Here is a 14,992-nt window from a genome sequence, read left to right as displayed (position 1 = left end):
TTTCCCCTTAAATATTTTTTTCAATTTTTCATTAATAGTCTACATATATCACATAATTTCTTGAACTTTTTAATCGAATTATTTTAACATTTCTGAAAGCTTTATTCTTTTCTTTTCTTTTCTTTTCCTATAGGCTTTGGTCTTTTGGTGTTGCCTTTGTGTCTGCCTGATGACTTTTCTATTGAATGAGTCACATTTCATATGAAAACTTTGGATGAAATCATTTGATGCTCTAGATAATATATATTCTTACACAGAGAATTTGCTTTTGCTTTGGCAGGCAGTTCGTATTGAGACAGAAAACCTCTATCCAGTCAGTAAGTGAAGGTATTTGGAGCTGGGCTTCATCCTTTAGGAGAGCATGTCTCCTTCAGGCTTATCTCTGCTACAGTTTGCTCTTTGGGGTTGCCGCTGAAAGCCAGGGTTGTTCACCTCAGGTTGATTGAATGACTGCCCTCTGTTCAACAAGACTGTTCAAGTTCCTGCTCAACTTCTCATATTATTGGCTGCTACTTTTTACTCTCAGCCCTTAGTTGGTGCCTGCAAACTGCCAAAAGCTTTGAGCAGAAAAGAGGTGCTGAATGTCAGTGTACATCTGTCTTCTTTCCTTTTCTCCAGGATATTGGCCCTTCAAGTCTTCACTCTCTCATAAGCTTTCCAATGTTGTAAAGACATGTGTGACACTCCAACTGCTCCATGGTTGTTTTGGATGGGAGGTTTGCTCTGCAGCAAGCTTATCTGTCATAACCAGAACTGTATACTATTTTCTACTAGTAAAACCAATGTACCATTCAATACTATAATATTTAGTACTTCAGAGAAAATTGGCACCTTTGGATATTTGCCAACCAAGACTATTTGGCTGAAATTGCACAATTCTCTGGAAATGACTTAGGTTGTTCCCTTCTTACTCTAATCTATCCCTGCTTGACCTTATCCACTCAACTGGCTTTAAACAGTATGGCTATTCCGATGAATCCCAAATATGCACCTGTAACTGAAATATATCTCCTGAAATATAGATGCATAAATCCCAATGCCAAATGGATACTGACAGCGAGATAACTCACAAGTGTTTCAAACTCACATATACAAAATGGAATTTCTCATCTTCTGTCCCTACTTCCAGATGAAGCTGCCTCATTCTCCTCTATTTCATAACTCAGTGAGCAATAGGATCTTCTCCCCACCTGCCAAGCAATGTACCTGGTAATCATCCTCAGTTCTTCTTACCTTCTTCATCTTCATATCTAATCACTCACCACAGTTTTTTATTTCAACTTCATTATTATTTCTGGAATTCATTCATTTTTTCCCCATTCTTTTGTCCTCACCTTATTTCCTTGGAGTTCTAAAAAGTTTCAAAACTGGCTCCCCTGCTTCCGGTTTAAGAGCATATATAATTTCCACATTCTCCCAAGTCATCTTTGAAAAATAGAAATGGGGTCTTGTCACTCCCTTGCTTAAAATCTTTCAGTGATTCTCCCTAATCTTCAGGACAATGTCAAAATGCTTTAATTTGGTATGTATACATTTTATAATCATGAGTTGAGTGTGAATCAAAGACAAAATATATAAAAGATGAACAAAATGTAGTTTGAAATTTTGTTATGGAAAGCAAGACTGAACCAAGAACTAGAGTTATAACTTTGGAAATTAGTCTCCTAGAGATGAGAATTGAAGTTGTAAGAGTAGATAATAACAAAAAAGAAAAGAACATGGAAGAAAAAGACAGGATGGTTGAAGATATACATGGAGTGAAAGAGGGAAAATAGTCCTACAAAGGAATCCAAAAAATTAAGTTCATTGCAGGCAGTATGATAAACAGAAGTCAAGTGCCAGGGGAAGGATAGGTCACTTATATGTGCTAATTAAAGCAAAAGGGCCAAGACAAAGATTGACCATATATCCCTAAAGAGCTCTGAGGACAGGGTAGAGATCCAGATGGAATTTTGAGAGGCTGCACCGGGAACAAACATTCATAGTGATTTACCTGTAAAGAGTAAAAAGACATGGGTAACCAAGAAATTTATACACCCCCCCACCCCAGAAAAACTCCTTTGATGCTTACTAGATGTAGCCATTAATAGAACTGCAGATGCTAAGACTGTGGAGACTTCCTTCCTCCTCACCTTCCGCAAAGGCCAGCCTCAAAGGCCTGGGGAAACTTATTAACATGAAGTGATGCTCTGGTGTCTGGCAGATCCTATTCAGAACCTTGGTACAATTTGTGGTTGAGCCCTCCTCTACCTCTCACAGACAGCAGAAGTCAAGCCTACCTTCTCACTCTCCTTTCTGAAGAATTTCCTTTAGACTTGATTCCTATGAATTACCATCTCCCTTGTGTTTCTCTTTTATAACCTTCTTCTATGCAGTTTCTCCAGGTATATTTGTGCCTGTGTGAAGACCCTGTCTTTCAAAATCCCTTCCCAGATGATTTATTAATTGTGGTATTGTAATTATTCCCCATACTACCTCATTGGTATCAGCATGAGAATTCTTGCCTATGTTAAAATAATGAGCAGGTGCCAATGAGAAAGTTTTTGTCAGACTGTAGACTTTTATATTTTCTTAAGGAAACAAAAACTGAAATGCATTCAGAACATTGTTGTCTTTGCTTCTATAATAACTTTTTCTTAAGTTTTCTTTCTCTTAACATTAGATAACCTTTTGGGGGGGGGATCATTTCACAGCACTGAAGTGTTTCTTGACAGTGTCCCATCTGTCAGATTTGCACGAAAAGTAGTGGCATCTTTGCCTGCTGCTCTTCTGAGCACAGACAGAGAGATTTGTAGACAACTTTGCCAAGATGTGTGGGTGGAGATGGGAGACTGAGTCAGGAATTATTGGTATATTTTCCCAGGAAAAGAAGGAAGCAAAAGTAACAATAAGGGGGGCCAAAGAGGTGAGGTGCAATGAAGATGAGAAAAAGGAAAATACCTGCGGATTTCATGGAGAGTTTGTTTTACCCTTGGAGGACCACACCAATAGTCAACTTTCCTATGTGTTAAATCTACACACTGTAATGATTCTGGATGAATCCTTTCCTGCTTTCAAGATAGATTCCTCACAAGAGTTAAATAGAGGCTACCTTCTATGTGTATTCAATGGCTTTTTTGCTGTTTTTCATTTAGAAAAATAATTGTATTTCACCTTGACTCATTCATTTGTATATAATTTAAAAGAGGTTAGCCAAATTTGTCCTTTCTTAAGGATTCTTTTTGGTCTAGAATATGGTCTAGAATATCCCACTTGAAACAAGTGTATTTACTTATACGTTATAAAGAATATTACAATTCACTTAATGTTTAAAACTCACCTCTTAAGTGACAGGGTAAGCACTTTCAAAGTCTTTCACTGACACTTTGTGGCAAAAGGTGGAACTACAGTATTTTATTTTATTTTTTTTCTTTTTCCGGTACGCGGGCCTCTCACTGTTGTGGCCTCTCCCGTTGCGGAGCACGGGCTCCGGACTCGCAGTCTCAGCGGTCATGGCTTACAGGCACAGCCGCTCCGCGGCATGTGGGATCTTCCCGGACCGGGGCACGAACCCGTGTCTCCCGCATCGGCAGGCGGACTCCCAACCACTGCACCACCAGGGAAGCCCTACAGTATTTTTTAAAGTTGTTTTCTGACATGTTTTATATGGGTAATATAACAAATAACAATCAAGAAATTATCATCTTGCATATCTGTATACATACATATGTACATTAAATAAAGAACAATCAAGACATTGCATAATCATTTAAGACACTATCTAAATTACAATATCACAACCTACTACAAACAAAACTTTGATTTCACAAAGAAATAATTTAAATTATGTATTAAAAAATCATGTGTTGGCTGTCTTTTATACTGCCATTAGAACTGAGGTATATTTGAATAATTGCGTTTTCTTTCATTATTTTAGCTGTTCATGAGTTTTTTAAAAATCATAAAATGAGCAATTAATATTGTCCCCTGGAATTTTCATTCTGTATTTAGGAATTTTGAGGAACATTATTGTTGGGTCAAAAATTTTGTTTCCCATTTTATAGCTCCTTTTTCCATGGAAAGTGTTTTTTTTAAATTGTGATAAAGTGTACACAATTTAAAATTTACCACTTTAACCATTCCTAAGTTTACAATTCATTGGCAGTAAGTACATTCACATTGTTGTACAACCATCAGCGCTATATATCTCTGTAACATTTTTCATCTTGCGAAACTAAAATTCTTTCCTCTTAAGTAATTATAGCCCATTCTCCCCTCCCCCCAGACCTGGCAACCACATTCTTCTTTCTGTCTTAAAGGATTTGGCTACTCTAAGTACTTCATATAAATGGAATTATATAATCATTGTCCTTTTGTATCTGGCTTATGTCACTTAACACCTATATCTTGTTTTAATGTTGAAAAATTAAATAAATGTGAAAATGCTTAAAATAATTTGATATATATAGTACAGATCTTTCGAGATACTCAGTAACATGCTAATTATATACCATGCACAGACTCCTCTTGATATTATAATATCAATTATTAGTTGCCATTTTAAGACCTAAGTGTATGTTTAATAAAAGATGCAATCTCATCAACAGATTAACAGGATATCACCTTAGTTTAAATTTTTCCAAGTGCAAGGATTGATTTGAGAGAGAGATTTACTTTGTCCATATGCAGTGTGTTAGATACTAAAACAAAAGCCAGTTTATCATAAGTGCAGATTGAAGTTGCAAAGGGTTTTATTGTACCAATATTTTATTTTCCTATTTGAAAGTCAGTTTAATCTTTGGTACATCCAATAACAGGCTACTTTTAAAGACTGTATCTCTATGTTATGTTTTAAATCACTCTCTACATCACAGACTACAGATGCTGTCATACAGCTGGAGTCAGGTTCCGTCTGTCGGTCCTGCAGAGCAAAGATGGGAGCTATACATCATCAGATTCTTACAGATGAAGAGATGATGAACCAACTGAGGGGTGAAGGAGGAAGGACTAAATGGACTTTTATCTTCTTGGCACCTCTGTATCTCAAAAGTCTTTTTTTCAAAATATCTGTGTTCGAGGTGGATTTTCATTCAATCTGCATCTCTGCCTTCTGGCATCACCTTTCACCCCCATGTGCACAACCATTCCTCACTTGTTCCTGATTAATGCAGGCAGACTGTTGTAAGTGCAGACTAACCACAAACTAACTTTAACATTGGTGGATCATGATCATTCAGAGAACCGATTTCAAAAATAGTACCAAGTTCATGTCTCACATCCTGCCAAGGCTCATCAGAAGGCAGTATATGGGGAATTGAGAGCCAAGAAAATAACTGGCAGGCAGCCAAGTTCTCTGTCAAATGTCAGGCCTTAAAAGGAATGAGGAAAATAAATGCTCCATTCAGCCACTGGGTTTTTCTCTTCTTTTAAAGAACCTCATGGGTAAATGTACAATACCAAAGGCACCAACATGCTACAAGTGGATGAACAAATCAATGTTATGAATATTTTTTATTGCAAAGTAAGTTTTAGGCAGTGTTTGTGTTGGGAGAAAAGCTTTCGAAACCAAGAAGAGTAAGAGAAAGGAAAAGCCCATCTCAAAATGAAAAAGAGCTTTTGAACCAGTAGAAGAATAAGAAAAAAAATACAAATACCCATAATAGTTCATTATAATTTTAGAATGTGATTCATGACGAGGAAAGGTACAACATGTAATATGTTTTTATTTCTTTGTTTTAATTTTTTTTTCCTTTTAAAAAAATTTTTATTGGAGTATAGTTGATTTAAAATGTTGTGTTAGTTTCAGGTATACAGCAAAGTGAATCAGTTATATATTTGTGTGTATGTGTGTATAGGTTATTACAGAATATTGAGTAGAGTTCCCTGTGCTATACAGTAGGTCTTGTTAACTATTTTATATATAGTAGTGTGTATGTGTTAATCCCAAGCTCCCAATCTATCCCTCCCTGTCACCCTTCCCTGCTGGTAACCATTAGTTCATTCTCTAAGTCTGTGAGTCTGTTTCTGTTTTTTAAAATAAGTTCATTTATATCATTTTGTATTAGATTCCATATATAAGTGATATAATATGATATTTGTCTTTGTCTGACTTACTTCATAGTATGATAAACTCTAGGTCCATCTATGTTGCTGCAAATGGCATTATTTCATTCTTTTTTATGGTGTAATATGGTTTTAAAAAAGAAAGAAGTCATGTTGAGTTAGGCTAATTAAGAGAAATTACATGAAACCAATTTTTTTGTTTGATTGGTTTGTTTTTTCGTTTGTTTATTTTGGGGTAGGATTTAATTAGTTGAAAAGAGGATTGAAATTGAGTGTGGCCATTTCCAAAAGGAGGAATGGCATTAGCAATCGCCTGGTGTGGAATGTTTGCTATAAAGTGAGATATCAAACTTATCCTGCAGCTCTGAGTATTTTATGGGCAGCATTGCAAGACATAGAGGGAAAGTTCAATGAGAACTGGGTGGCCACCTGAGGATTGTGTACTTAATTCCAAAGAAAATGAGAGACTCCTATTGAAATGAAAGAATTAATATAACTGGAGTGAATGGTATCACTGGATAAAATGGATAGGAGTAAAGACAGGCAGGGTGCAGGACCAACTATTAGGAGGTAATTGCAACATCCTAGCTAATTATTACCACAATCTGACCAGGTATTTGCAAAAGGAATAGAAAGACAATTATAGAGGTAAGAGATATCTGAGGGATTTTAAACATAAGGTATTGGGGAGAAAAAGGAAGAATGTTATATTTCAGGGAGATATAAAGTCCAGGAAGAGAATATAAGAAAAGATGATGAATTTAACTTCATAAATTTGATGTGCTACCAGGAGAAGGTTGTTTCCCTTATATCTTTAATATTTTGAATGGGGAAATGAATAAACTAATGGATATTTATTCAACTCAAACTGAGGAGATATGCACCTGAAGATGTGTGCTCAGTTCTGGATAGCTAGCTCAGAGATATCTGCTGGTAATCTGCAGCATTTTCACAATAAAGAGACCAGGGTCATGAAAGAGGTAATCCTGCTATTATGCAGGAAGGGTCTGACAATGTTTAACCCAGAGAAACAAAGTCTTGGGGAGCAGGCATAGTCATAATCTTTAGTATTTTGAATGTACATAATGTAAACACCATACTTAAGATATTGTAATTGGCACAGTAATATTATTTAACATAAATTCCAAATTCAAACTTCTCCAATTATCCCAATAATGTTTTTTTTAGAATATTGATTTTCCCTCTCTTTTTCTCCCTAAGATTTAGAGGTAAAGAAACATCTACATGAGGGAACCAATTTCTAGCAATTGTATACATGTCTGATCCAAAAAAAGTGTGACTTGGCTATTAAGAAATCTAACAAGATCTCAGGCTGTCTTAATAGAGAAATATTAATGAAAGCAGTCACCCTGTTCTTTTCTGTCCTGGTTAGACCACAGCTGGAAACATGTGTGCAGTTGCAGATAGCTCATTTAGAGCCATCAATGATTATCTGGAGTGTGCTCAGAATAAAATGATCAGGGTGATGTGAGATATGAAACCCTGCATTGCACATGAGGGTTCTGGAGATATTTAGCCTCAGTAAGCAGAGGCTTGGGGAATAGCTGTGGACTTTAAATATCTCAATGGCTACTGTTATAGGTTGAGCTAGAAGAACAGAGCATCAAGACACAGAGAATTTTTCTTAAGCCTTAAAATTTAGTGAAATTTGCCCTGCTGACTTGAAAACTTGCTTTAGACTGGTGACCCGCTTTTTCTTCCAATTTCTCTATTTTAGAATGGGAATATCACCCTATCCTTACCCCAAGATGACATTTTGGAAGTAGATAACTTGTTTTCTAGGTTTCACTGGTTCATAGATGAAGAGGAGTTTTGCCCTGGGAAGACCCGTACCCCAAATCTCACCCATTCTTGACTTAGATAATATATAGGTGAGATTTGGGATTTAGAGTTGATGCTGAAATGGGTTAAGAATTTGGGGACTGTTGAGATGGAGTGAATTGTATTTTGTATGTGGGAAAAACACAAATTTTTAGGGGTCACAGGACAGACTATTATGAGTTGAATTGTGTCTCTCCCAAAATATGTGAAAGTGCTAATCTTCTGAATATCAGAATGTGACCTTATTTGGAAATAAGGTCATTGCAGATATGATTAGTTGAGTTAAAATGAGTCATACTGGAGTAGAGTGGGCCACTAATCTAATATGACTGGTGTCCTTATAAGAAGATGCCATGTGAATACAGAGAGGCAGGAGAACACCTTGTTATGATGGAGAGAGAGACTGAAGAAACAGAGCTGCACCCTAGGGAAGGCCACGATAGCCAGCAAACCACCAGAAGCTGTGAGAGAGGTAAGGAAGAATTTCTCTACAGGTTTCAGAGGCAGCTTGGCCCTCCTGACACGTTGGTTTTGGACTTCTGGTCTCCAGAACTGTGGGACAATAAGTTTATGTTGCTTTAAAACACCCAACCTATGGTACTCTGTTAAAGCAGCCCTGGGAAACTAATACAGGTACAATGCAGAAAAAAATAGATAAGGTTTATTCCTTGGGTTCCAGGAAAGAATAAAGAACCCATGAATGGAACTGAAAGGGAAACAGATATCAACTCAACATGAACAAGAACTTGCTCGTAGGTAAAGTCAACACAAAACGTAGTTGAGGGCTTAAGCAAGTCATAAATTCCCTACTATTAAAAATATGCAAGTAGAATGAATCAGGAATACTGCAGAGTTGATTTATGCATCCAGTTAGACTGAATGATCTCCAATTCCAGAATTTTATGAATGTATGTTAAAGTCCTGCCAAAGAAAGGCTGGCAGCTGCCTTCCACCTTCTGCTTCAATGATAGATGCTGGTATATAATAGAATGGCATGCAGAGTTTATAAGATTAAATCTAAGCTCGGCATTTACTAGCTATTCATCCTTAGATAGGTTCCATAACCTCCCGAGCCTCAGTTTTCCACGTGTTAGACAGGGATATTAACAATAATCATTCCATAGTGTTATTATGGAGATTAATAATTTAAATTGCTTAGAACAGGATATGGCACATCGTAAATACTATAGAAACGTTGGTTGAGAATCTACTTGTTCTCACATTGCTTAGACATCATGCATTAACACTGTCCTCCCAGCATTGCCGTTCCTCACCTCCAAAATAGGGAGAATAGGGAGTCAAACTAGAATGGATTGCACTTTTTAAGTCTTGTTTTCTTTTCTAGATCCCAAATTGCACCATTTGGACCATTTATTGACCAAGGATCAGAAGTGTGATGTTTTTTGTCAATTTTCTCATAACAAGCCGTGATAATGTGTTAGTCGACTGCTAAGATGGGTTTGTGTGTGTGTGTGTGTGTGTGAGCATTTCAAGCGTTTCTGAGAAATAAATAATTCAGCAGCAGAATTTTCAGATAATAAAGACTATGATTTACCCTAATAAAGCTCACTTGAGGTTTTGGTACTTGTGTGCTGGAGTTAAAGGAAGATGTGAAGTTTTCACAATTAAATCCTCAGAAATTCAGGTATTTCATTAAATTGGCATCTGTTGGTGACTGAGGGTAATTTCAGCTTCAGAAGCTAGTAAAAGCATTTTTCAGCATATGAAAGTCATAATAAACTGGTGCATAATTGTCAAAAAGGAATCCTCACTCAGTGACTTAAATTTAACAAATGTGCTTTTATTTCTTCACTGCATAAGGTTACTAATCACTGCATCATTTGGGTGCATAAGCGACAGCTCTGACAGGGTAATGATACCCCAGGTAAATTCACAGTTCCTTTCAGTGAAGCAAACCCATCAATAGATGTGGGTAGCAGTGCTTACACCTATATAGTTCTGGAACCAGTGATTATGTAACCTTTGGATATCTCAGAGGGCAGACAGAGCATCAAAGAACTATGTATTCTTTCCATAAAGAGAAGCTGAATGAGATAGCACAACTTTTACACAGGGGGATACACTGAAGGAAAGGGAGGAAGGCTTGGCTGAGAAAGTGTGTTTCATCTGAGCTGATGTTAAGAGGCCATCAAGAGTAATAGAAAGGAGAGAGATTGAGTTTCTAGAATTTATATGTGCTTTTTTATATAACTCCTTCATTTTCACAAAAGAAGGTAGCCAGTGTGGTGGAAAGACCAGCTCTTCACTTGGTGTATAAGCCCAGTTGTAACTGTGGTTCTGTGTTTTATGAGCCATTTGTCCTCAACAAGTTCCTGTGTCTCACTGACGTCATAATATATAAAACATTGGTAATGATAAATTCCCTTGGGATTGTCATTGATGTTAAACGATCTAAGGATACGAACCATCCACTTCAGTATATGGCAATAGTAAGGACTTTTTTTGTTGACTTTGTCTTTAAGCCTCTTCATCTCTTAAATGTCCCAAAGGCAGAGTTTGGGAGCAGGTAGGGGTCAACGTCATGGATGAGGCAAACATTGCAGTTCATTGAAAACTAGCGAACTCCTAATTCATCTCAACTCAGTAAATATTTCTTGAGTATTTGCTGACCACCGAAGGAGTAGAACGATAAATCAAAGATTGCTCTTTAACTCCTGGAAAATGAAATTCAAAATCAAGTAAAAATAAACACAGCCTTATGATCCATTGAAAAATGTCTTGCAAGGTAAATGAACTGATTTTTAAGCATATATTCAACATTCACACATATTGAGCATTTTGGTGAAAACACAGGACAGCCTTAAATTATCTCCCTTGGCAATATTTATTTGTGGATTTGCAGGGGTACCAATTAGCTTGATGGTGTTCCCTCATCAATAGTTATTTTCTTTGTTTAGTCACTGTCTTAGTCTGTCTAGCCTGCTGTAACTGAGTACCATGAACTGAGTGGCTAATAAAAAACAGAAGTTTTTTTCCTCACAGTTCTGGAGCCTGAGAAGTCCAAGATCATGACTGTGGCAGATTCAGTGGTCAGAGTCCATTTCCTGGTTCATAAACAGCAGCTTTTTTGCTGTATCCTCACATGGTGGAAGGGGGTAAAAGATCTCTCTGGAGTTCCTTTTATAAGGACCTAATGCCCTTCATGAGGGCTCTACCCTCACAACCAAATCATTTACCAAAGACTCACCTCCTAATACCATCACATTGTGGGGGAGGATCTTTTTATTTTATTGAGGTATAATTGATTTACAATGTTGTGTTAATTACCGCAATACAACAAAGTGATTAAGTTATACATATATATACATTCTCTTTTTATATTCTTTTCCGTTATGGTTTATTACAGGATATTGAATATAGTTCCCTGTGCTATACAGTAGGATCTTGTTGTTTATACATTCTATATATAATACTTTGCATCTGCTAACCCCAAACTCCCAGTCTATTCCTTCCCATGTCACCCACTTTGGCAACCACAAGTCTGTTCCTATGTCTATGAGCCTGTTTCTGTTTTGTAGATAGGTTCATTTGTGTCATATTTTAGATTCCACATATAACTGATATCATTTGGTATTTGTCTTTCTCTTTCTGACTTACTTCACTTAATATGATAATCTCTAGTTGCATCCATGTTGTTGGAAATGGCATTATTTCAGTATTTTTTATGGCTGAGTAATATTCCATTGTATATATGTACCACATCTTCTTTGAGGGGGGCGCAGTCAGGATCTTAACATATGAATTTCTGCGGAGCACAGACATTCAGTCCATAACAGTTACTATTCCTTTTTCTTTCCAAATTAGTTTGTGTGGCTGTGTGGAAGAACCACCACATGAGGACGGTGACCAATTACTTCATCGTCAACCTTTCTCTGGCTGACGTGCTCGTGACCATCACCTGCCTTCCAGCCACTTTAGTAGTGGACATCACTGAGACCTGGTTCTTTGGACAATCCCTCTGTAAAGTGATTCCTTATTTACAGGTAATTATTTTTCACACTTTTGGGGTTCAAACACAGAAACTACTGAAAAAGTATAGTCATTTTCAATTATATTCATGGCCCTTTGGTAAATTACCTAGTGAGCTAAGAGAGAAATATACTTGCTTAAGGAACTGGTAAACTTAAGGAAAGTAATACCAGGTAAACAAGGTAAGTTCTGGGTAAAAATAAAGTGTTAGAATTCTCAAGTCATCAATAAGTGCTGCACAAACCTTTTACATTTTTGGTCTCTAATTTTCTGATTATAAAATAAGGAACTTGACCAAATTAATGATTCAGCCTTTCCCAGTCCAAGTAATTGAGGACTATCTGTTTTTATAAGTTGTCTCATTTACTACTGAGAAATCAAAAGCTATATGATCAAAGCAGTACAGGGAACAGGTTATAGTGCAGGTTTTGAATTAAACTACCGGGAATCTGGTAGAGAATCTTTGCAATCTCTATTCTGCCATTCACCTATTGTATGCTATTGAGCCAAATATGTACGCTCTTTGAGATTCACTTATTTTAAAAGATTAATAATTTTAATTATAACTATCTCTTATGGTGGTTGGATTAGCTTACTTAGATAATTTATATGAACCACTTGGCATAGGGATTGCTCTCTGGAAGACAATGACCTTATAAAAACATAGTACGTTCTCAGTAAACATCAGTCATGGTCATCAGAATTAGATGTTTTATTTTTCAGTTCTGAAAACAGCTTTCCTATAACTAGTTTCTCTACAAGAAATTAAGAACAAACACTTCCAGAGAATAATTTTCTGATTGATATTCTGATAGCTCTAAAATCTTTATATTTTCCCAAGCTGGTGTCCAGGGCCACAGTTCTAAAAGACATGGATTTTCTTTAGCAATTGGACAGTGAGTGAAATGGTGGCCACTCCCTACTTGTTCCCTTGACCACCCTCCACCTCCCGATATTTATTCCATCCAGGCTCCCAGTTGGTTTCATAAGATTTGGAGGAAATGACAATATGCTCCCAATAATGACAAGTTGGGGAAGTTAGAACAACTGAATCTAGATACAGACCTTACGCTCTTCAGAAAATGGACTCAAAATGGATCATAGACCTAAATGTAAAATGCAAAACTATGAAACTCCCAGAAGATACCATAGAAGAAAACCTAGATGACCTTTGGTGTTTTGATGACTTTTTATATATAACACCAAAAGCCTGATGATTGAAATAAATCACTGATAAGCTGAATTCATTAAAATTGAAAATGGCTGCTTTGCAAAAGTCAATGTAAAGAGAATACAAAGACAAGGCACAGACTGGGAGAAAATATTTGCAAAAGACATGATGATAAGCAACTTTTATCTAAAATATACAGAAAGTTGTTAAAGTTCAACAGTATGGAAGCAAACAACCCAATTAAAATATGGGCCAAAGACCTTAACAGACACCTCACCAAAGAAGATATACAAGTAGCAAAGAAACATAGGAAAATATGTCCCTCATCACATATCATAAGCGAAATGCAAATTAAAATAATGAGATATCACTGCACACCTATTAGAATGGCCAAACTATGGAACACTGATAATACCAAAAGCTGGCAAGGATGTGGAGCAACAGGAATGCTCATTCATTGCTAGTAGGAATGCTGCAAAATGTTACAGCCACTTTGGAAGACTGATTTTTTTTTTACAAATTTAAACATAGTCCCAACATATGATCCAGCAATTGCATTCCTGAAAATTTACATCCACACAACAACTTGCATGCAAATGTTTACAGCAGCTTTATCTATCATTACTAAAACTTGGAAGTAACCAAGATGTCCTTCAGTAGATGAATGGGTAAATAAACTGGGGTACAACCCGGTAATAGAATATTATTCAGTGATTAAAAGAAATGAGTTATCAAGCAATAAAAAGACATGGAGGCGGCTTCCCTGGTGGCGCAGTGGTTGAGAGTCTGCCTGCTGATGCAAGGGACATGGGTTCGTGCCCCGGTCCGGGAAGATCCCACATGCCACGGAGCTACTGGGCCCGTGAGCCATGGCCGTTGAGCCTGCTCATCTGGAGCCTGTGCTCCGCAACAGGAGAGGCCACAACAGTGAGAGGCCCACATACCACAAAAAAAAAAAAGACATGGAGGAACATTAAATACTTATTACTAAGTGAAAGAAGCCAATCTGAGAAGGCTATGTACTGCATAATTCCAATAACATGACATTAGGAAAAAAGACAAAACTATGGAGATAGTAAAAAATATGAGTGGTTGTCAGGGGTTGGAAGGGATGAACAGGCAGAGCACAGAGGATTTATAATGCAGTATAACGTAGGATATTATAATGTTGGATACATGTCCTTATACATTTGTCCAAATGTACAACATCAAGAGTGTACTGATTATGGTGTGCCAATGTAAGTTCACCAATTATATCAAATGTACCACTATGGTGGGGGATGTTGATCATGCGGGAGGCTATGTGGGAACAGGGGGTATAGGGAAATCTTTGTACCTTCTCCTCAGTTTTGCTGTGGTCTTAAAAGTACTCCAAAACTGAAGTCTTGGGAAAAACAAAAGATGAGAGAGACCACAAATAGCTCATTATTAGAAATTATATAAATTAGGCTTTTGGATCTGAAATGTTACAAAGAGACCTTTACCTCAATAGTTCTACAATGACTCATTATAAAAAGAAATAATACATTTTTAGGCCAGACCTCACTGATAGACTACTAAGTGGGAAATGCCATGAAAGTTATAAGCCTCATTGCAAGCATTAAGTTTAACTGCAAGGCTAGTTTTGTCAGTCGTCTGAAAATCATGAGTGGGTTACAAAAATAAACTATAGCAAAAATTTTTGAGAGAAAGAGTACATTGAGCAACAGGGAAAAATATCACCATAGAAAAAAATCACTAAGCAATGGGTCTTATGATTACGTGGAGACACTGGGAAAATCATAAATAGCAGAGAATTCTAATATGTCACCATTTCTGTGGTGCTTCCAGAAAGTTTTTTAAATTTCTCTTGGTTCCAGTAACCACCCAGGGGGAAATTTGGGGGATCTTTTTAAGTTTTAAGATGGCTTAAGTTGCCCAGAATCTTTTATTGGCTGAGTTGTTCTC

General features: G+C 36.9%; 1 protein-coding gene across 2 annotated transcripts in view; it reads left to right on the top strand.

The window, feature by feature from the left end:
* HCRTR2 (hypocretin receptor 2) overlaps positions 1-14,992 on the top strand; it is a 119,422-nt gene that overhangs the window by 72,898 nt on the left and 31,532 nt on the right. For both annotated transcript variants that reach the window (XM_012532256.2, XM_004267773.3), the window contains exon 2: positions 11,710-11,888. In XM_012532256.2, the coding sequence (XP_012387710.1) occupies positions 11,710-11,888 (179 nt within the window). The remainder of the gene's footprint in view (positions 1-11,709; positions 11,889-14,992) is intronic.

This window comes from Orcinus orca, chromosome 10 (genome assembly GCF_937001465.1).
Source record: "Orcinus orca chromosome 10, mOrcOrc1.1, whole genome shotgun sequence".
In the NCBI taxonomy this organism is placed as follows: domain Eukaryota; kingdom Metazoa; phylum Chordata; class Mammalia; order Artiodactyla; family Delphinidae; genus Orcinus; species Orcinus orca.
The sequence above is the reverse complement of the archived record's forward strand: the minus strand, read 5'-3'. Positions and strand labels throughout refer to the sequence as shown.